Source organism: Corvus kubaryi, unplaced genomic scaffold (assembly GCF_017639235.1).
Source record: "Corvus kubaryi isolate FWS band 111438036 unplaced genomic scaffold, C.kubaryi_AGA036_p1.0 37384, whole genome shotgun sequence".
Lineage (NCBI taxonomy): Eukaryota > Metazoa > Chordata > Aves > Passeriformes > Corvidae > Corvus > Corvus kubaryi.
In genome coordinates, this window is record NW_024581126.1 from 4,577,548 (window position 1) to 4,601,895 (window position 24,348).

At 37.7% G+C, this 24,348-nt stretch overlaps 1 protein-coding gene across 1 annotated transcript; it reads left to right on the plus strand.

Annotated features, from left to right (window-relative positions):
* Positions 1 to 277: 277 nt before the first annotated feature.
* CCDC34 (coiled-coil domain containing 34) lies at positions 278 to 22,796 on the plus strand. Its single transcript, XM_042035676.1, has 6 exons — positions 278 to 592; positions 4,334 to 4,466; positions 6,815 to 6,922; positions 20,276 to 20,434; positions 20,862 to 21,003; positions 22,314 to 22,796. The coding sequence occupies exons 1-6, from the start codon at positions 399 to 401 to the stop codon at positions 22,526 to 22,528; spliced, it is 951 nt and encodes a 316-aa protein (XP_041891610.1). The 5' UTR covers positions 278 to 398; the 3' UTR covers positions 22,529 to 22,796.
* The last annotated feature ends 1,552 nt before the right edge of the window (positions 22,797 to 24,348 follow it).

Consider the following 24,348-nt stretch of genomic DNA (forward strand, 5'->3'; position numbering starts at 1 on the left):
CTATAGATTAGCATACGCGTGTCAGTGATCACCCTGGAGAAGCTGAGGGCCAGGCAGGCAGTCCCGGACCTGCTTCCTCTCCCGGGCCGGGGTGCCTCCGTCAGATCCCATGTGCTGGGAGGAGTCGACTCACTGGTCAAAAGCGTATCAGTGGCCGCCGGTTCTGACCCCGTCTTGTCCCGGTGTCTCTTCCCAGGCACTGCCTCGGCCCTGGCCGCACCGGACGGAGCAGGGCTGGGCGGGCACTTCCACGGGTAGGGCGGAAGTGCGGCAGGGACGGGCCAGGCGGGAGGGACGCGAGGGTGGGCGGCCGTGGGAGACCCGGTTGCTGCGGCCGCGGGGGCCGTTGGGAGCTCGGGCTGGACCGCCCCTGCCGGTAACCGCCGGTGGCTCCCGCCATGAGCGGTGGCGCCCGGCGCTGCTGCAGCACCAGGAACAGCGGGGCCACCGTCCTCAGCTCGCCGCCCTCTGAGGGCGAGGACCCCCTCAGCCCCTCCAGAGGCTCCCCGCTCTCCCTCGCGTCTCGCTCCAGCTCCCCGGGCTGTGAGGAGGAGGAGCGGGTGGCGGCCTCCCGGAGCCTGGCAGGCGATAGGTAACCCCTGCGGCAGGGACCGGGCTCGAGCAGGGAGCTCGGGGCTGCCCTTTGGTGACCAGCCGGGCCCCTGCACTCGTTTCCCTCCGCTGGAGACTCTGGGGACAGAAGATTATTTTAATAAATATAGGCTTGTTTGCATAGATAAGTGCATTAAGCACTTTGTTCCTTTTTTTTTTTTTTTTTTTTTTTTTGGAAAGTCTTCTCAGTGAACAGCTGAGTATTTTTATGGGCTCATGAATTGTTTATAGGCAGTTGGCCTGCAATGTTTCCTGCCTTAATTTAAAAGTGGTTGCGGACTAAAGGGCTGTTTTTCGTAGTGTATATGGCTGGGTCCAGATTCAGCTTTGTATGCATGCATTGCACAGCTCCTGCTCCTGTGGCTTACATCTTGTTCCATTTTAATTATATGCAAACATAATACGCCTTCTTTTTACTTGGGATCTCGCTGGCTTGATAGGAGAATAAATAATTCTTATTCTTCCTTTAAAACAGAAGGGGGAATAGCAGGGAGTGCCTATCCTATTCTGGAATACCACTTTATGATGGAAACTTCCCAGACTTATGCATTAACTGGTGAATGTAACTAGCAAGGTTGAACTGAGCTAAAAGTGACAGTGGAGTAAAGAAAGGACAGCAGAGCTTTACAGGGGTGCAGGTTTCCAGCATGGTTTTCAAATTTCCATGGAGAGCAGTGAAGGAATATGGATCACAGTGAATTTTGCTTAAAAGCATTTCTTGAAAAAGGTGCTAAAAATCCAGGGAAAGAGTGTTCAAGTGTAGTCAGAAGCTTCAGAGTGAAGAGATCAGCCAGTTCGTGATCCCTTTCAGTTTTTCTGTTACCTCTCCATATACTTCTTCCCAATAAGCAATTTTGTTCATGCACCTTAAAGTTCTGTTGCAATTTGTTCAAGCTACAACTTGTCTTTGCAGCTTGAGAGGCTATTTGAAACAGCTCCCAACTCTTGGGCCTGTTGCTGCAGTATTCTCTGGCAGCAGTAAGATGCAGCTGAAGACAACCTCTTTTAGGGCCTGAGTTGGCAGAGTCTTATTAAACTGTGGGGAAAATACATGCTTCGTTAATGCAGACACTGCTTCTGAGTAATGCTGCTGCCATGTTGTACTAAGTGCCTACCAAGTGTTCATATAGCAGCTTCTGTGTATAGCTGCCAAGATCTTGGAAGTATAATAATAAAAACCACTTCTTATATAGACCCCCACATATGCATAGACTCTGAATCTTTTTGTTGTTCTTGTCGTCTTAAAACTACACAAAAATTAACTGGAGGCAGATACATTGGGAAATGCAATATTTGCAAAAGAGAAAGGGTGAAAACAAGGCCTTCTGAAATGGGGTTAGGCATTTTCATACTTTCATTGTGGATCAGTGCTATGTTTGATGGTGTGACGTCAGTGCATATATGCAAATGATAATCACTGTTTTTTATTAATCAGACTTCAGGTCTAATGCCAGATGTGTCCAGTTTGATTTAAGATACTTAGTTAGAAATAAATACGCACTTGAGAATGGGGTATCTTAAGAAGTCTTACCGTAATTATTTTGAAGAAGTTCTTAACTGTGAACAAGCTAGAATTTCAGAAAATGGCCCTGTGAAATTCAAGGTCTGTGTGGTTCAAAATACATGGTTGGTGTGCCAGGGACAGTGTGACTGGTGGCTGCAATGCACACCAAGAAAGGCTGGGTTCTGGTGCGATTGGAGAGCTTTCGACACAGTATTGGAGAAGTATTTCTCCTAACAGGCCTTAATACTGAGTTTGTGTTTTCCTCTGTTTAAGCTTCATTTTCTGTTATTTCTTACTCATCTACAGTAAGTTTTTAATCTATTACTGTGAATAACTTTTTTGAGAAGTTGACAGCTTAAATTTCATGAGTACTGATACCAGAAAAGACATAGTAAATATTATTTTTCTTTAATTTATTCATTCTCCTAGTACTTTTTCTAAGGTCGGTTTAATTTGTCAGCCATGTTCCAGTACTAGGTGCCATAATGCAAATCATGCAAAGCAAAGGAATGTATTGAGGAAGTATCCCTGCCCAAAATGTCAAGTCTGTGCAAAGTTACAGGGTTTTTCCCTGAATGTGAATGTGTAGTACTTTTATCCTTTAATAAACTTTCAGAGACTTATTTCCTTACAAAATGTTTTATTAAACATTCTTAAGTGGTATCTGTTATTATATGTATGTGTTTAAAAGCTGACTCTGTTAAATTTTTGGTCTTTATTAATCCTGTAGCATAAAAGCCCTAGGGTGCAGCAGAATGTGTTGGACTATGCTGGGCTTGTGAGTGTTTGGTCTGTGCTGCTTCTGTCCTTGCATGGTCTTGTGACATGCAAGGGTGTCCTTGTCAGTTCTGTTATTCTGGATCTCTGTGGCAGCACACTGTAAAAGTGGGTTTGTTCAGAGAAATAAACCTGTTCCAGGTAGGTTTCAGTGTAAATCAGTTCCCCTGTCTTGGTCCTGCTAGCACAAACACATATGGGTAAAATAACAGAGAAGAGTAGGACAAAACTCCCTAGCACTGGTGTTGTCCCCAAATGCTTTCTACCACAGACATGTATTCTAAAGATGAGTGGAACAGAAAATGTTTTGCAATAGAGTATCAGAGTATTGCTGTGTCCTGTGAATATGTTGTACTTTTATATTGATAAAGCCCAGATATCTTCTATTTAAAAGATTGATTTCCTGAGCATTAGCATAATATGCTTGTTGGATGCTTCTTCTGTAGCTTAGATTCAGCAAACAGAATTCCTCACTGTAGTGAAGTATGTATGTAGGTAGGTATTTCCAGAGTCTGTACATCCATATGAAATACTAACGTGAAGTCTAGTTTCGCTGCTTTGTTCTCAAGAAAAAATTCTGTGGCAGATAGAAGAAATCTTTTAAAGAAATCTCTTGGCATGTTTTCAAACTTTGCTGACTTGGATCCTAATATATTGTGTTACTTATGAAATAATACATGTATAGAATATTATAAAAGATATTTCTGACCGGGGGTAGGATTGCTGCATTAGTAATGAGTAAAGAAGTTATGAGTGACTTATGTGAGATATCCTATTAAATGTCTAACACAATCTTGTATAATACCATCAAGTATTGTATACTAGCTGTATTTCTTAAGCACATTTCCTGTGAAAGCGTTTTAAGGTGGAAAACTTTATTGGATTGAATGGATGCATTAGTAATGAATGGATTCGTAATGCTGAGGTTGCTTGATACCATGAATCCACTTGTATACGACTTGAATGAAGAAAATACATTCTAGCTTTTGCTTTGCTTTTGCTAAAGACCACTTGATACATGGAGCTTCTTGTGACCAAGGATAGGATGTGAATATTAAATCTTGGTTTTTCCTTGGCTTCCATATGTGAGAAGGAAAGTGACACTTTGATGTTACTGGTCATCTTTTTGTTTAGTTCCTAAAAGGTATTATTTTTGTTTAATTCCTAAAAGGTAATGTTTGGATCTGTTCCACAGTTTAGAATCACTAACAAGCTAGAATTTAGTAAGTAAAAGGTAGAATGTAAGGGGGATGGTCAGAGGTGCATTATAAATGCCATTTTATCCATTAGGGAGATTACTAAGCAAGTAGAAAAATTCTGTCATTGTTGTCACATTATGCCATAAAAGAAAAGTACTTTTTCAAGACAGTAACACTGCTTAACTTTTCAATCAAATACATTATAGATAATATTCTCTTATGTTTCTTGTTTTTAATTCAGGAAGGCTGAATGCTCTGAAATAGCAGGGGGGAGAAAAGTGTCACCTTTGAAAGATAACCTTTCGCCATGGGAAGAGTGGTTCATTGGCAAAGAGAAGGAACTGCGTGCCCGCTTACAAGCTAGAGCTGCAGAGGTGATTACATCCAATTGGCTTCATTCTAAGTCTAATAGAAGATAGCAAACACAGCATTTTCTTTTCCTTTGGTTGTAGAAACACAAGTAGGTTTTTTTCCCTTTTTTTTTTTTTAGTGTCTTAGGCCTCCAAAGTGTTTGTGTTTGTCATTGCTGGCGTGATTCATACTGTGTGCATTCTCTTTTGCTAAATGTTATGCTTCATTGAACTGGTGCTGTATAATATTTTGTTTATCCAACTGTCAGGTAATGGTTTAATTTTAGAAAATTAAAACATTTATATAATTACTACCTTGATTTTCATCATGGGTACGTATGCCTGCATGTAGAAGAAAATGGGGTGTGTACTGATTGTAAGTATGCCAAGCTACTTGGTTAGTTTTGAGGCACAGTGGTGTTACTCACTTAGCATGTAATTTTACAACTGTTTGGTGTCCTTTCCCAGGATAGGGATCCCTGTTACAGCATTTTTTCCCCCTCAGTCTGTCTTTTGCCCCCTTGCAGATGAACAGTTCTTGAGAACCAGGGCTGGGACACAATTAAGTGAGAGCACTCTATCTTTTCTTGATTATTCTGTTTGTAGTTGGCAGTTGATTAAATGATACTGTTGTTGAAAATCAAATGGGAAGTATTGGGTAGTGATTAGAACAATCACATCAAAATTAGGTAATTTCTCACTTTAGTTATTGATTAACTATTTGACCTTGAATGTTTTCCTAGGCTTTCTGTGATTATCTGTAAAGTGAATATAGCATACAGCTGTTTTATGTGGGCTACCTCATGTTGTTTATAAAACATGTACCACTGGAAGGTTCAGGAACAGTATTTTAAAGATCAGCAGTATACCAAAGTAGTTTGTTAAACTTAAGGAATATGCTTTGATCCATTAATATCAACCAAACTTATCAAACAAAATCAACAAACCAAACAAATGAAGCAATTCATGACTTCCCATTTATATTCTGGATTGGTAATGTAAATGTAAGCTAGCAGATGTCTCTCAACTAAGTATTAAGAACAGTCATAGGACAAGCATTACTTAATGCCAGTAGAAAATAGTCATATAGGTAAATATTTCTAGTTTGTAAGATTTTGAAAACGTTAGATGTCAAACTGCAGCAAGGCAAAGTGAAAAGCTTATATTTGGGGGAAAAATATAATCAACACTTCTGTAAGATGCCAGAAAAGAATGAAATATGTGATATTTATATAAAAAATTATTGCTATGTTTGGATACTAAAAGTATTCTAAACTGATATCCTGAGAAACAACTGGGAAGTCCCAGATAGATCTTTTGATGACATTAGCACCAAGTCGGCCCTGAATGTCAAAAATGTGGATAAACATTTGGAGTGGAATTAAGTTGGGTCTTCTAAGGTACTTACAGTGCCATCAGCTTTTACAGAAGCCAGGATACCTGCAATACAGGTGTCTTGGAACTCAAAGGAGACATTATTTGCTGTAACTTTGCCTCAATACAGCTACAACTGTATTTTCAAACCATGTCTGTATTGTGGGTGTTTGAGTTCTCTGTAAGCTTCTCTTGATGTCCTATTAAACTGAAATTCAATGTCATAAGAAAAGGGTGTTCTTTCTGAAACTGACTGCAGAAAATCAGTTTCATGGAAATAATTCCATCTGTCCTGTGTTTGAAGGTATGAATTTTCATTAAAAATTAGGACTTTTTGTTAATGTTACAGTTGGAGAAGCTAGACATCTCAAATTGTCTCCTTAGTTATGTTTTTTCTTTATTAACTTCACTGGAGAGATGCAAGTGACTGCATATATACTGTATATCATATAAAGATACTTTGGAATTTCTTCTCTCATCTTCAAAATAAACCTTCCGTTTCAAAGTTTGCTAGAATCTGCGATAATTTTGGCTTTAGTAAGTTTTGGGTTAAGCCCTAAAGTTCTAGTAGTTCTGGTACTAAAAATCACAGGTGAATAATACTTCACTTAGCTTTTGATACCTTCCACAGTGCAGAGAAGTACACAATGTAAATTTTAAATATTGTAGGAAAGTACTGCTGCAAATTAAGATTCTGCTGACTAAAAAGGCATTTCAATAAACTGTGGAGTGACTTGGTACATTTAATTGCTTCCAAAATCTAATTAAAATATGTATTTCCAGTTACTATCCTAAAAATTATACATTTTCATTGGTTGTATTTCATAGTATTTCTGTGTTGACTGTCATTAATCTTCTCCAAAATCTTAGTGAAGGAAAAATACCAAAATCTAATGCTTACCTTGTTTTAACTGCAGCACTATTGCCATAATACTATTTACAGTACTGCCTGTAAACGGTCACCACAGATTTGAGATGTATACTTTTTCTTTAATTAGGAAATGAATATACAGCTTGAGAAAATGAAGCAATATCAAGAATGTGAAAGAAGAAAAAGGATAGCTGAAGAGAAACACAAGGAATGGGTCCAGAAAAAAAGAGAAGAGGTAAATACTGCTTTGGCTGGAAATATTCATGCCGTGCTTGAGTAAGCCTATGTAAAATTTACTCAGTCTGTTTGGACTTCCATGGTTTTAGTTTGCTGAGTAAATGGCTGCTTTAATTGAAAATTATAAAAACATGCCAAAACAGCTAAACTTTTTTTTAAGACTGATGGGCTTTTTTCTGTGAGATACAAAGGCATTTGTTTTCTGAGTAGTCAGATAACTGACAATTGGTGTACATCTTGTGCAGTAGCTTTCTGCTGATTATAGCTGGGGTTTTGATCTTTAATGTACCCAGACTTCCCAGGTTCAGTGCCCAAACGTTTTGGGTTAAATGTACATCCTGTCTGTGTGCAATGTCTTGTAGAGCCAGAAGAAGGATTTAGTTAAATATCACCATGAACAGGCAAAGAGTGTGGTAAGGTTTAGAGAGATAATTGAGGTATGGGGCCAGATTGAAGAAATTCCCAGTAGACCACAATTAGTAATTGGGAACTCCTTCACTCAATAATTAATTTCTGGGTGGGATCAAAAGATTTTTAAGTTCTCTTGAGGGGGATGCCTGAGTCCAAGGTCAGAAACAGACAGAATCCTGATCTCAATATGACCGTTTCCCGCACTTTCACGTGTCGGAGGAAAATAACTTTAAGGGATGGGACTATGCAATTACACGAATTTATTGTTTAAAATAACAAACGCATCAGTCGAGGCGTGAGATTTTACAACACCTCCGAGTAATGGCGACTAGTCACAAGATTTAGGGTTACATCGTAATTTATAACTTTCTAATCCAATAGATACTTAAAATGACACTTTGTTTTAGATTAATGACTTATCACCTGTGGCACTTCTCACTGCAATGCAGCTGTGTCTCGACCAATAACTTCTCATGTCACGTACACACAGATGTCTCTCTTATACCATCTACATTCTTAACTTAAACTATATAAAATCACACTATTATATTTTAAAACCCTTCACCAAAACACCCAGTGTACAATTTTACTTATAATTGTAGGAACACAAGTTTGTAATCCTTTTGCTTAAAGTCCACAAATCTCTGTCAATTAAGCCAGACCTAGTCTCTTCCAGGGTTGTAAATCAAAGCCTCCTTTAATTGCAGGAGTTTCTACTCCTCTGTCTCCCACATCAATGGATCTCTATACAGCTGTGTCACACCAAGTGAGCATATGCACTTGATGGCAGAATTGGGAACGCTTGGGAGACCAGGGCATGTTCAGCCTCTGGTAGTGCATGGGTGTATGTGTTCATTGTCTTATGGTCTGTAGCAATACCAGTTGTTTACTGTTCTATACTTCTGTTTCTGAATAAAATCAGATGAAAATTCACTAAAAATATCCCAATAGCACTAGCTGTGTTGGATGGGCAGACCTAATACATTTGTTTTCATTATTTCAGAACTCCTTCTTCAGATTCAGCCTAGAACCACTAGAATAACATATGTTTGGATCTAACCTAATTAATCTTAGTCTTAATGCTGGTTGGATAATTGGTATAAACAGCAGAACCTATCCTGCTCGATTAAGTTATTATGATTTATATTACTAATTAAATTACACAGCAAAAAGTAGATTTATTATTCAGCATATACAATGCCATTTTCCTCTTCCAAAATGAAATTTAAATGAAAATTAAATTCTAGGTGTCTGTACCTATTCATTGGCTTGAAAGAGTTGATCTGCCTCTTAAAACACTTCCAGTTCAAAACCAGAAGTTTTCCTTCTGTCTCCTCCTCACTACCCCTATCCCCTCCTTCAACTTCTATAAATTTCTACTTATTCAGATTTTCCTTGGAACTTTGTGGATTTACTGGTTAACAGCTTCTATTCTGTTGTCAGTGGGAATAGGAGGTCTTTTTTATTGTAATCAAACCAGCCCAGAGGACAGGCAAAAAAACATACTTGTGTCTGGACTTTATCATATTATGTTTTGGAAGCATAATGTCATCCTTAGAACATGTCCCAAGTGTTTAGAAAAGTAAGCTGATTTTAATTGAAATCAGATGATTCATTGGCTAGTCTTTCCTATAAGCCACACTCAAATCAAGGACAAACTGAACTTAAAAGCTTATCTGTCCATAGGATATTTGTGCTGCATAGACTGTCCCATTTCAAGTTTCCACAAGATTATTTGTGGAACTGGATACAGACTGAAGGATAAATATGTCAATTCAGTGACTAAGATGTTTGAAATTGCATCAAGATTTCAGCTGTAGTTAAGGTTAGAGTCATGAGCACTCACAGTTGATATAATTTTCTAGGGGACTGTGTATATATCTCCTATTTGGAAAACAATTTCTCATAGAAATATCAAAAGGTGCTTCTTGAGGCAAAACTTGCAGTATACTTTACTGAAATTTCCATTAAGCACTCACCTTTTTCAAGTTCAGTTATTGATTCTGAGCCCTGTGTGTAGAGTGCAGAAAATGCTTTATTTGCCAAGAGGCAGTACTTTCAGGGATCTTATCTCTGTAATCTCCACAAGTCTGTATCCTTTTCCATTGCTCAGTACTGTAGTGATGAAGAAAGTAAGGCACACTTGAGCATACGTGAAACTTTTTCCTTCATCTTGAGCATCCAGCACCAGGAGACACTGCTGGAAGAGTCTTCATACTGTGAATGTGAGAGACATTTATGTCAGAAGTAAAATGTTTGTGTTTGCATAAAAGAATTCTGGTTTTCTGTATGTCAAGCCAGTGTTCTTGTATAGCAATTTTAGTTGTGATGCTCTAACTGTTAAATATGGTCCTTTAGGGTGGGGTTAGGAAGCAAAGCTTGAACACTGTTTGTGTGTTCACTATTGGTTTTTTTATTATTTAATATAGATTAAAAATTATGTGTTGTTACAGTTTTCTTTCTTTCATTTTACATAAACTATTTTTGAAAATAAAGGAATCCTAGCTATTTAGTATTCTTTATGTAAATAACTTTTGTGGTTCTTAAAGGTTGTAAGTGAACTAGAAGTAGTATTTTGAAATAATGAGCCATCAAAGAAGATGCTAAGCCATGAAATAATGGTTATACAAGTGTTTGTTTATGGCAAAATTTTGCAGCTCACTAGGAATTAAAAGCTTAATAAAATCAATTGTTAGGCACTTTCCTGGACCTAACAATGCCTGTACAATTTTCAGTAAGGTACTGGATCTCTCCTGGACAAAAATAGTCTTACTTTCTCTCCCTCTTAAAGTTGAGTAATTTGTGGGCAAACAGTAAATTGTCTGTTGACTTTTTAGCAAGTCATAGGAGTATCAAGTGAAATATTTTAACTCTAAAATAACTCTAAGCATGCTTTTGATTCCAGAAGAAAAATGAACATAACATGATTTTTTATGTAACTAGAACTGTTATTTCTGAGTTACTGTTAGAGTTATTGATAAAAATGAGGTTGTTATGGTTATAAATGCTGAGCAAGTAGATTTGGTGTTCAGTGTCCTGTTTTCATTATTAAAGTAGCCTTGGTTTAAGTGTTATGCGGAACTGAAGATAGATCAGCAAAGTCATTAGAATCTGTCTTCATCTCTCTGGTATTTGCTTGATTATTTATTGCTGGTTTTAGGCTCCAGCTTGGTAAGGCGCTTATAGTGAACTGCAGAGTTTGAAACAAAAGGAATTGACATCCTTGATTGCCATATTATCATTGAACTACATCTTGAATAGGTATTCAAGATTGAAAACTAATTTGTATTTAATTTCTTCAGATTAGAATTAATGCTTGTGAAATCCTATTTTCTCTCTGTCTGTTCATTATTGCACTGTGGGTTTTTTTCTTTTCTGGAGGGGGAGCAGCCAAGAAAGGACCCATTCTTAGGATGAAGTTTTTTATTGAAAATAAAACCAAGAAGTAAAGAATGGCTAGAATTTTATCATTAAAAAGAAGAGGCCTTTGAAGTCTTTAATCTCCTGTGACTCCACGTAGATTCTGAACAAATGAGTTAACTTCAGTCATTGTTCTCCACCACTGAGTAAGTTTAACACAAAATGTGCAGCCAACACCTTCAATACAGTCCTCTAAACTGTGTCTTGGAATTATTTGAATCGGGGTACCTACTTGTGTGATACATTTTGAAAAGCTTCTCTCCATAGCGGCATCTGTATGACTTGTGGCTTGTCAAATATGGTCTTGTTTAACAAATAGAAGTTTTGTTACTCTTTGGCTTAGCTGGTTGTAGATGATAAGTAGACTGTTTACAGACTTGGGTAAATTACAGTTTAAGGAGGAAGATAAAAAATACTGCTATTTATCCTCAAAATATTTGGGAATCACATTTCTGGTTCCTTCCAAAGATTTTTCTCTCTCATCTAAATTCTGTTCAATTAATATGCGATGACAAAACTCTGGCTGGATAAAAAACATGCAGTAAAATAACATGATAGTTAAGGTCATAGACGTTCAGAGTTGATCACTCATTCATACTTTCTTTTGTAGTGTTTCCTTTGAAGGCCACCGCTCTTGAGAACTTGTTCAGTATGGTTCAATTCCAAGTTCCTTCACAGTGTGACCAGGCACTGGTCCTACTGAGTGATAACTTACTGTGTTCTAATCAGTGGAAGTTCCTGGAGCTTCTCTTCTGATTTGGAATATATGTAAGCTGCTCTCTGAAGCCAGTTGGATTTATTTTTTCCCTTATTTTCCCTTGAACTAATTGATTCAAGATACATGTAGCCTTCTTCCAGGAAGAAAACCCTACCCTTAGCACCTCATTTCCCAAGAATGAGGTGCAGTATGGAGAACTCTTTGCTAGTGTTCTTTTACTGTTAATTATTTAAAGAACTGAGGATGGTTTTGACTATTGCTCTTTATGTAGTCTCACATGAAGTGTTCTTATGTTCATGTAAACGGGAGCCCAGCCCCTGCCTTTACCGTTGTAGGCATAATTTGGGTTTAAGACTTGCGTATCTATTAGAGTAGTAGTAGAGAGTGCAGTGTTTACAAGACCATATCTGCAGAACCTGAGGTATATAAGACTTACCTCCTAATATTTTGCCATAGCATAGGAATCTCGCTTTTGGCAGTAGCCAAGGTTTTTTCTTTTCCTGTTTTATGTGAACTTCTGATCCTATAATGTGAAGTCTCTTTCATTCCTATCATCAGCTGTGGACACTTTGGTAAGGTACTTGTAATTGTGGAATTACTGATTAAATCAAAGTACTGGTTTCAAATCAAAGGATGAAAAGCTTTTGAGAAATGCATTGTGAATGCATAAACTGTGAAGAGCCTGTAAACTGCCATGACTGTTTAATTCTTTAACATTGTCATAACAGTCAGAACCTCTTATGAATTCTTGCTGAATAAAATATTAGGATTAAAGGTCAGGCTTGATGACAACAGCTTTTTGATTACATATTAAAAAAATCAACTCTGATGCAGTGTACTCTACCTGCTACAATCTAATATGGTATCTTCAAATCATATTTAATCCACCTTTACTGACTCTGCAAAGCTGCTTCATTTTTACAATGCCAATAGAATATGAACTTAGCAGTATCTAGAGTATTCAATTCATATATATACATGTGTGTAAATATAAATATTTACATTATATATGTATATATATATTTTTTTATATATATATATATACATTACATTCTTGGGTTAGCCCCAGTAGGCAGTTGAGACCCCACGTAGCCCCTCATTTGCTCCCACCAGCTTTTATTGCTGAGCAGTATGGTCTGGGATATCCCTTGGGTTGGTTGGTGTCAGCTGTTCTGGCTTTGCCCCCTCCCAACTCCTTGCGCAACCCCCTGACTATGCACTGGTGGGATGGGATGAGAAGCAGAAAAGACCTTGAAGCTTCGTAAGCATTGATTAGTGATAACTTATGTTATCAACAAACACCGTTTTGTTCACAAATCCAAACAAAGCACAACGGGAGCTGCTATGAAGAAAATTAAGTCCATCCAAAACAAAACCCACTACATGTGTTATGCGTATCTTTGCAACAGTAAGAGAAATCCCCAAAGAGGAATGCTTGCATCCCAAAATAACTAATTCTGAAACTCATTTTATTAACACCCTTGTATTTAGTCTTTGCATGTAATTCTTTATGCTGTAATAATGTGATACCTAGCAAAGTTGTAAAAGCACAAGTGGTGAAGTTACAATTTTCCATTGAAAAAACCAATTATTCTAATACCAATCTAAATTCGACTGTAACATTTCTAATACTTTCTGCATTGTTGAATAGAGAATAAGGCAACACTCTTTTTTTTTCTTAAAAGTAAATATGACCAAGCAGGCATTAAGAATAGAATTTGGATGTTCAACATTTTTATTGTTCTTTTCTTTTCAATAAGACCCCTTTACTTACTGAAAAATATAATTTTAATGGAAACTAGGTTCAGGATGGAAAGGTTCTGTTTGAATGCTTTTTCACTGAAAATTTTGTTCTTACCATTTACTGTGCTGTTGGCTGATAGTCTTTATGAGAAGCAAAAAGCAATAAGAAGTATATGAAAGCCTAGAACCATCACACTGTATAGTAATGAAGGACTGTTCTTGGAGCAGACTTCCTGTAGTGGTTTGGTCCAAAATACTCATTACTGTTTATCTTCTGTGAGATAAGAATTAGGAGAAACGCAAAGCAGGCACCAAACTTGAAAGAATATAAAGAAGTTTATTAACAGACCTAAAAGAAGGAAAAAAAAAAAAAAATTATACCATACCTTCAGAACTCTCCTCCTCCCCCCCACCTTCCTCCCTTCTCCCACTGACAATGTAAAAAGACAACCCTTAAGATGTTCAGTCTGTTTACCACTTCCATAATAACCTTGTTCAGTCCATTTAGAAAGAGAAGTCTCTTATTGCTCGTGCTATGAAAACATTATCACAACGAGACAGCCACCCACCTCCAAATATTGTTCAGTCCATTTAGGAAGAGGAGTCTCTCTGCCTGCATGTGAGTCCCTTCCCCCGACTTGCAGCTTTTCCCACAACTGCTTTCGAGGGTCCACTCTTGAAGTTTTTTGGGGTACAATTTTAAGGTTGAGCCGTTCAGAAACAAGAACAGAGGCCCTTCTCCTTCCTCTGGGAGCAAAGGGTCTTCCTCATCTTCATCGTTAGGACTATCTCTGGGAGCATCTCTAGGAACTGAGGTTCCCATTTGGAGCAAAAGTCCTCATCTGGTCCATCTCTCCCTGTCCAAACTTCTCATGAAATTACAGCTGCGTCAGCATCTGCCTATCTCAGCGCAGGTGCTTTTGCTTACGAGTTGAACACTCCACCCCCCATATCTTCATGAAATTACAACGGGATACTCTGATATATCATAGCTTCACAACAGAATTTCAGCTTTAAGCATCTCCTCTTTCTCTTCTGTCAGGTTTTCAGCTCTTCACAGCTCTAAAAGGGTTAATCTCACCTCGGCCTTGCAGCTGGAATGTGGCTTATCTAAGTGGAGAGGGGGGAGAGCCGAGCTGCTTCGGCTGCCCACGGCAAGGCAGTGGGGGGGGGTTCCATGGATGGAACAGGTCCATCGGCTCCAGGATGGCCGTGGCCCGGCCCAGCCTGGCCCGAGCAGGGCCTGGACCGGGCCCACTGGCCCCACACGGGCCCGCAGCCACCTGTCCCAGCACCGGAAACGAGAGAGAGCTTGAGGGGGGGAGTTTGTCTGTTCTTAAGTGTGTATCACAGAGGCGATCACAACTTTAAGTGGCTTAAAGCATTGTCCATATTCAAACTGGCCAGCTGATAGGTTCTATCAGGTCATAGAGGAAACTGTAAGCACCCCTTAGCAAGGACATCCCTTCCGGGACTATGCTTGCTAACCTATGACACTTCCCTTTTTGCTGTGCTGTGTAATTCCTCCCAGAAGAGACACCTAGATGCCAACTCTTACACCAAAGGCTTTTTGTTTAATGTGTACTTTATCTCAGCATGGTTAATACAGAGCACAGATTGTTCAACAGCTCAAGCATGACTTTCAAGTTCAAAAGCTATGCTTGCTCATACTGTCTTTCTCTCATCCAATGAGTTGTTAATTATTTTGTGAGGAGTGATACCACTTCCACAGAAGGGGTGGAGAATCCTGTCATCCCAGCCTGCAGCCTGGGGACATGTTAGTTGGAATCTCCTCAGGCAGAAATGTAATGAAATCCAGATCTACCCTGTCCTAGGTTAATGTTCTTACAGCTGAACTGTTGTTGAGTCAAAGCACTGGTTGCTAATGTAGAGCCTGATGTACTATGGTTTTTGCTGACAGTTTAGACTTGAAAGAGATGCTAAGATGTCTACTTCTTTCAAGACTGAACCCTTTCAAGAAATGTGTTTGTGAGGGAAGCTTCTAGTAGACATGATTTCCAGTCATGAGAACCAACTGCATGTAAGAATGAAAATTTTCTGTGTGCATACCTGTCTTTACATATCTAAATTGTTTTTGTGGGTCTGGGCTTAATTTCTTATGGATTTTTTTTTCATATTGTGGGTCTTTTACTCTCTGAACCTGGAAAGTCTTTACACAATTTTTTTCTGTGATGTCATGCATGATCAATGCCATGGTTATAATTTTAGGTTGTACCTGAATCTTAATTACCTTTAGATTTCTGTAAGTAGAATGAACTATTTTTTCATAGTGAGTGTTAGAATGAGTTTTAGACAGAGTTTTGGAAGAGGAATTCAGGGTGACAGGTGAATATGAGTGCTCATGTATTTCAGCAGCATTCGTGGAGTCCACATTCTTCTGAAAATCCCAATAGTGTTCCAGGGACCAAGTACGCTAAAACTTTGTTTGTCACATACATTGAGTCCCCCTATGAAATGAACACAGTTTGGGAGAAAGATCCAGTAATTCTCCAGTTCCCAGACTGCAGTGGGGTCTGCACTGACTTTGTGTGAACTTCAGCAGTAAATTGATATAAACTTGCCTGTCAGGAGACATCTGCTGCTCAGACCTCTGTTGACCTCCTTTCTAGCCTCTTGTTTTCACATGGAAATTCTAGAGAGATTAAAGAAGTACTCCTGTGGCCTAGGCTTGGTCACTGATTTGGGTTACAGGGCAAAATTGAAAAGATAATTACAATTGTCTGAATGACCCAGATTTCCAAGACTGCTAAAAGTGGTTGATGTTCAGGATTATTATGAGGATAAACGAGTAAATTTGGATGTGTGTTCTGATGTTGGCAATGTGGGCTTTTCCTGTATTTTGCCATCAGTCAGCATTAAATGATGCTAGAATATGCTAGCTGTTAGCAAACCGCTGTGAAGTAGAACCCTTATCTGTGAATAGAAAAATGTTGTCACATTCTGCGGACCATAAGATGGAAAGGATTGCTGTGAGAAGTAAAAATATCTTAAAAATATCAATCACATCATTAGTTTCTGGAAATACTTCTACTCAGTGACAGTCTGCATAGAAAATGCAAAACAGAAAACGCCCCTGCACTTTGTGCATTCCAGCCTCTCATTTAGTCATTGATGTGAAAATACAGAAACATATATTTTAGTAGTTTTCTTTGAGTTGGATATAGTGCCTATGTTTCAAAAGCAATTAGGGTTTTTTTTTTCCTGCATGAAAAATTATTTAATATTTCTACCTTCTGTCAGGAAGAAAGTGGGATGCTTCAAATTTTAAAATCCTTTGACCATTCACCACATACATGTAGTTCTGATTTTTCTTGAAAAGTTAGTAATTAATACTGACTCAGTAGGACACATGCTGTGAACTGAGTCACCATTCACTGCTTTGTGGGACAGATGGATTTGTGTTGGGTGGGGGATTTCCAAGTATTGACCTAGCCCAGACTTCATTAGGTTCTGAGACTTGATAGAATCACAGCACAGAGTGGTGAACCTTCAGGGTAGATTTGTAACCTTTCGCCTTAGTTATGTGCTTGGGCAGGGTGGCAGGAGAACAAGCCTTTCCTGCAATGAGTAATTGGATGTTTTACAATCAATACCTTAATTTATGTAATACCCGCAACCATATTTTAGTGTATGTAAATTTACTAGTGGTTTAGTGAATAAATTGTGACTGTTTCGAAGACAAGATCAAAGAGGATTTTTAAAACCCAATCTAAACAACACCAAACATAAACAAGTAATTTCTTCCCTCATATGTACATGGAAGGGAAAGTAAAAGACGGAGTGAAGAACATGTACCTTAATATATATGTTCATAGCATTTTTGATAGACTTTTATAATGAGGATGGGGAAAAAGCTGGGAATGTCAGGGTGATAGAAGCTTGACATGAAACAAGTTACTAAAGTAGCTGGGAATGTGGTGTACACTAACTTTATGAAGGAAAAGCTGTTCTGATTGTGAGAGAAGGAGGAAGCATTTCTGATTTGTCTGCAGAAAAATTTCTAGGCTGCTGTAAAGTCTGTAATTCTGCAGGGAGTCTCCCTGTCTTACGGATGTCTCACTGGAAGTAAAACTTAGCAATAGTCATGGCTTTCATGATAGTGTGTATGGCATGTTATTGTTTACATAGGACCTAATTTAACTTTGAGTCAGCCTAGATAGTAGCTAAACTAATCTAAGTATTGTCATTTAAGATACATAATTTAAGAAGCTTCCCTGCCTTTCTTTTATAGTATTTAGAAAGATTTTTAGTCTATTTTCTGCTTATAATTGTTTTCCATTATGGAACAACTCCATAGGTATGGAAGTAGCCCAGTTTTTCAGTTTTCTCCTATATTTATTTTAATGTCTTTTATACAATAAGACCCTTAGCTAAAGACTGTAGTTTTGGAAGATCCTTAGTTTTGTAACTTACTTTCATGTACGTCAGAGGTAAGTCAGCAAACAACAAAATGTGTGAAATCTTTGTAAGCCACCTTCTCCCATAGTTTAACTCACTGATTTAACATATATCTCTCATCTACATTAATGATTTTTATGTGTTCCAGAGTTGTTGGTGCATTTGCAAGTATTTGGTAATGAAGAGACAGAGAAACAGCTCTGAATAAAAGAGATTGAGATGAATTTTAGATGAAGAAGGAGGAACAGCTTAGACAATTGGTTATTTGCCTTTTTCAGGAAGGTGATATTTAAATACTTTGCCAAAAATACATTATTTTTTCTTTTCAACATTTTTAAATATGGAAGCATTTGTTTCATGTTAAGAAAGATCTTGTTTCCATTCTTCATTAGCATAAAAACATTTCAGAATCTCAACTTTTTTTTAGTTCTCAGAATGAAATGAATTTTTCATTGGTCTTGGTTGTAAATAGTTTTATCACATGTACAGGCCTCAGTGTTGTGAAGTCATATTAATAAGACCAATTGTTTTATAATTCTGTGTAGTTTTACATTCCAGATATGCATTGAAATTGGAGTGTATTAATATTTGACCATTTTCCCTATACTACAAAACAGATTAAGCTGATGTTTGCTAGAATGTATTAAAAGTGAAATGGAAAAAAACCCACCAAGCAACAAAAAACCAAGGAGAAAATAGAGCTAATAGCTAGTTGCAATTGTTTTGTGAAATTGTGTGCATTTTGTACACAAAGAAGTGTTTGTTGTCAAGTAAGAATATTTGACAAGAGTATACCAGAGCAGTACTACTGAAAGTATCTTTATGATTTTAGGTGAAGAAACATCCACCTTGGAGATTATGGTAGACAGACCTAATAAAGCATAGCTTGTAAAAGGAGGCAGGTGGGGTGTGGTGGGTGGAAATCCCACAGTGCATAGTATAGCTGCTGATGTTAAAATTGTAGTAGTGCTTCTGGTATTGGCAAACAGAACAGGACACACTAACTCAAGCGGTTCTGTAAACTGGCTTCTTTCCTGGCAGAAATGTGGTGTGTTGCAGAGCAGTATAAGCTGAAGTTTTTACTCTCTATGTGCTACTTTATTGGATTGGTGGTAGTTTTGGTGTGGGGGACAAGCACTGAACCAACAGGTATCCTGTTTAGACCAGACTGAAGGAATTGTGCTGGTCCCCAGCTCCAGTATTATGGAGCTTCTGCTTCATTATGCATAATTGGATTTTCCAGAAGTACAGTAAACCTGGGAAAAGGTGGGGGAGGGACACATGGGGAGAGCTCTAGTTTTCTGCCTTTTTGTTCTTTTAATGGGAAAAATGGTAATATATAATGGTAAAATGGAATGGGAGTGTATTTCTGGTTTTCTTGAGAATGTGTTTTTCCTGTATTTCATTTATTTATTATACTTTGCAGCTGTAGTTCTAGGCATTTGACATCCATACTGCCAACTGTAATAATTCTGAGTCAGTATAAGTTTCTGCTAAACTACATATCTCCTTTGTTCAAGAGGAGTGTGCAGGGAAGTGTATAAGTAGAATATTTCTTAAAAAAAAACCAATGTATTTTTTCAACAGCTCTTTTCTATTAAGAGGAAACTGGTCTTAAGTGTTGTGCCTCTCCTCCAAGTCATGTGCACAGCTTGTCTGGTAGATTTTTGCTTCCGCATGTGTATGCAGTTGCTTCAGAGCTAAGCGAGTTAAGCAGAAATAGTATCGAATCAGTAGCTTCCAGACACTTCATAATGGTTACAAGGAACAGAAGTGAGAGCTATTGTTACTCTTCAAATAAAAATACCTCCCTCTCTAGATGAAGAAAAGGCCAGTAGATACATGTTTGTTTGCTTAGAGAAAGATCTTCAGAACATTGTTGTTGGATACACACACTCTGAAAAGATGCAGAAGTGAATGACACCTCTGGTGTATTCTGTCTTCCAAATCATATGGGCAGCAATTTCACTTCACACTCAAGTTACCATTTTGCCTGCCCTAGAATGTGTTTTCTCATTTTCCCTTTCATGATTTGAACAGGAGAGATGTGTGGATTGATTTATTGAAGTATTCCCTCTGTGAATAAGCTAAAGAGTATAAAAAGAGAGTACCACAAAACATGAACTGGATTTTTATGTGAACTTTTTATTTTCCTGTTAATTTCTGCTTAAGTGTGTTGAACAATCTGCATATCTCAGTGACTCTTAGAATGGGGCAGTTTACCTGACTTCCATTTGGAACTGTAGTTTGCTCTAGATTCACCAACAAGTAAAGCTAACACACCATTGTTGAGAACTGCAACCATGTATTTCATTCCCAGAAATATTGAGAAGTGTCTGAAGTGTTTAAAAAAAATGTCAGAATAAATAAAACAGAGTAGTAAATGTAGTAGTATGAGGAGACCTGAAAGTAAAATTTATCATCTTTTTTGACAAGTTTGTATGTCTAAAACTATCTTACCTAGAATCTAGCGATGGATAGGTTCTGACTTCAAAGAGCTTACAATATCACATATATTTTCAGGTTTATGATAATTTTCTTTGTGATTGTGTAATAAAATTAACTGTATTCCTCAAAAGAATCACTCCTTGAAATATACTGAAAAATTTCTATTCTGTTTTTTTGATATGTTTCGCATAGGAAAGAAGAGAAAGGAAACGAAAGCTGAGCAAAGAAATGGTGGAAAAAGCGACAAGGGAACTAGAAAAAATGCAGTTACAAGAAAAGGCTGACGTAAAGTATAAAGAATGGTTAAAGAAGAAGAGAGCTGAGGAGGCAGAAAAGAAGGAAAAGGAGAAGGTATTAACAAACTGATCATTTATTTGGATGGAGTTACTTAATCTGTAACTTACGTTGAATATATTGATATCAAATGGCAATGTTGTGTAGGAAAAAACCTTTCAAGAGTTGCAATGTTAGCGCATTAGAGACACTGTGGTATGGTCAGCAAAGTAAGATGCACGTTAATGCATTTTCGTTAATAGCCTTTTAGTTTTTCTCAGGGAAACCCTGGAGTAACATGGAGTTTGGGGTTTTTTAATTTTTTTTTTCAGACTTAAACCAAAAAATGCATCTTTTCCATTGTTAGGAAAAGGTGGTCGTATTTGAAGACATATTTGAAATATATTCAGCAGTCTGGAAATCTGCAAAAAATTATTTATTATTTTGTGTATATTGTACAGGGCTTTGTCCGGGAGTACCTTAATTTTTTTATTATTATTTCTAGGAACAAGAAAAAGAACGGGAGGCTGAGCTAAAGGAGAAGAGAACAAGATCGGAGAAAATCTTTAAGGAATGGCTGCAAAATGCTAGAAATAAACCACAACCTGCTTTATATGGATATGGTTTCCCACATGGGAAGTCTACAGGTTTGTATGTCTAGTACACGAATATGCAGTGACTTTGCTTTGTGGTTCCTTCCTTCTAATATTTTAATGTAAAACGAAGGCTGTTTAGGATATTCATCTCATATCTAATTTTGGCACATAGTAATGACTATACTATGGTATAAGTCAGAGAAACAGATTCTGAGACCTTTTCTGTATTTTTCTTAGCCTTTTTTGTTATTTGGGAGGAAATTTGTATTATTTGAGATAATTATGTGGTGTCCCAAATTATGATTTTATCTGATTTTTCTCACCAGGCATAGGAATCACTAGAGCAAATCACTGTTTCCTGTGAAGCAAATTAGTTATGTCATCATCCTTGTAAAGATAGTTTTCATGTTACAGAAGGTGTGCACCGCCTTAGCACACCTGAATCCCCCTTAGAAAAGAGGTGGGGTTTTGAGACACAAGAACAATTAGAAGCTGACAGAAGTCCTGTCTGAAAAAGGAGACAGGGGCATCAATCTGTATACTGAGCTAAAATTTCCTTTCTGTTTTGCTTTTCATCTGCATGGTACCTCCTTGGCTTCTGTAATCCTATTCCTTTTTTTGTTTGAAAGGGAAGTGTGGAAGAGAATGCTGTTCATAGTGTGGTGTTTCACAAGTCTTACTTTATTTTTGTATTTTTTGTCATCCCACATAGTACAAAAGCAGAAAATCAGCAAGAAATGGTATTGCATTACACATTATTTTTCTATGCAGCTAAAATAATTGCTTCCATTTCACTTTGCAACAGAAATAGTTTTGGGACCAAAATTCTGGTCTTTGAGTGTTTAAGAAGCATGTACAAAGCAGGTGAACAACCTTTACTCTTTTGCTTACATTTATTTGTAAATAGTGATATACCTTGCCTTCATGTTTTGGTTGGACCTTTGTTACATACTGCCAGCTGCAATCATTTATTTAAATGATTTTTGAAAAATACTTCTCTACTCACTTATGTCATTCAGTAGAATGTATTACAAACTTTGAAGTGTATCCATCATGTGGTTAGGTAAAACAAGGTAGCCAATTTGTAGACATTTACAGTTATTAAGAACACAAAGGACTGAGCATTCAACCTGGTTATTATTTAAGTAGAGGTGAAGAATATGCCAGTTACTGGTTTAAAAAAAAAAGGTGGAATATTTATTATTTTGAATCACCTAAATTATGTGATGTGCCTGTGCTGTCTTTCTCTGAAGACACTGTTGTGTAGTAATTAGTCTAGATGATTATTATAACTGCTTGCATTGGAAAGATTGTAGCGTAAATATTCCTTTTTAGTTATGTGTATTTTCTGAATGTTTTAGGGAGTGCTGATAGAAATTTGTATCCGGCTCCAGCATATTGTAACCCCATTCCTTGGAAACCAGTACATGTGCCTCCCCCAAAGGAAGACAGTTTTCTTACCTTGAAGAAGAGTATGAGACCTGTATCTTGTCAGCCTTGTGCATCTTTACCAATGGTGATTTCGAAGCCCAAGAGCAACCCTTGTATTGGATCTCTGTGCAGAAAGAAGTTATAGTTCAGAAAAAGTGTTCTTACAATCTTGAGCAAACTGGGCCATAACTGTGAAGTTCTATGTAGTTACATGTCCAAAGCAGATTGCTTTGTGCCTACTTCTTTTTTTTCCATTTTTGTGAGCAGGCTTTGTGTTTACCACTAATCGACCAATCAGGCTTTTTATGTTTTTTCTATATTGCATTTTAGTTTTAAAAAAAAAGGAAAAGATAAATTGTAATGGGACTGTAACTCAATACCAATAAAATGCACAGGATTGTTTCTTCCTTTTCTCTCTTGTTGTTGAAGGAGTTCATTTCTATATGTAATTATTATTTTGGGCACCAGTATTACTAGGATATTTTAAAGACGCTATTTGTAACAGATTTTAAAACAATTCTTGGCTTAATGCGGCAGGAATTCAAGGCCTGCACCAGTTCCAGGGTTATCATGTCATTGGGATTGCAGACATATAGTGGGATAGCTTCTATTGCTGGAGTACTGCAATGAATGGACACAGGCTCTTTGCCAGACCTGATACACACAAACCAGGGAGAACTGGTCAGGGATGTGAAGTTTGGAGCCAGTAATGACATACATGAGTCTGTGGGATTTGGTAGGGTGCACCTGAGAATGCTGAGGAAGTGGCAAATGTCATTGTAAGGATACTCTCAATTATTGTTGAGAGGTCTGGTGATAAGGGGAGGTTCCTGAGAACTAGAAGAAAGTGAATGTCAACCCAGTCTTCAAGAAGGGTGTATATGTAGAACTACAGGCCAGTAGTCAGCCTCACCTCAGTCACCTAGAAAGATGATGAATGTGGCAAGTGCAGCCAGCAGCCTCCTGGGCTGCATGAGGAAGAGCGTTACCCAACAAAGGGAAGCAGTCCATCCCTTGTACCATAACTGTTTTGAGACCACATTTGGAGTGCTATGCCCATTCCTGGGCATGCTAGTAAAAGACTGACATTGGTGTTCTGGAGCAAGCTCAGTGAAGGGCCACAAAGATGATTAAAGGTTTGGAGCATCTGACAGACAGAAGCTGAGAGAGCTGTGACTGTTCAGCATGAAGGAGAGAAAGTTCAGTAATGTCTGAACAATGTCTGTAAATACCTGATGAATGGAGAGAGAGAGAGCAGACCCTTCTCAGTAGTGCCCAGTGAGAAAAGAGGCAGTGAATGCAAATTAAAATACAGTCATCAAATGCTGGAACAAATTGCCCAGAGATGTTGTGGAGTTTCCATTCTTGGAGATACTCAAAACTTGACTGGACATAGTCCTGAGAAACCTTCTCCAGTTGGCTCTCTTTTGAGCAAGGGGGTCGGACTAGATGATTTCCAGAAGTCCATTCCAGTCTCAACATTCTGTTATTAATGGTGAAAAGGAAAAAGTAGAAAGAAAGAAGACTTATTTTTCCTGTTATAGTTTTATCACTTTGAGAAATACCTTGCTATGTCTTAAAAGTTAACAGTATTAAAAATAATAATAATAAAGTATGTTACAAAATATATATATAAAAAAAAAAGCATGTTATAAAATTTACATGGTAAAATACCACACTAAGTCACATTCTGGTATGTAAGTGTTCTTTTGATTCTACTTCTTGTCTTAATAGTATATTTTAATTTCTTCAGAGCAAGTTGTGAAAAATACTAAAACTATCTCATGTCAAGTTTATACTTAATACATTACTCATACCATTACTTTGAGTGAATCAGTTTACGCAATATACCTGTGTCTGTTCTTTTTAGATGGTGGCAAATGCTAACAAGACTGCAACACCTTACAGGTAGATTACTTAGTTTGTGTTTGCTTTTAGACTTTCACAAAATCTTAATTTTACTGT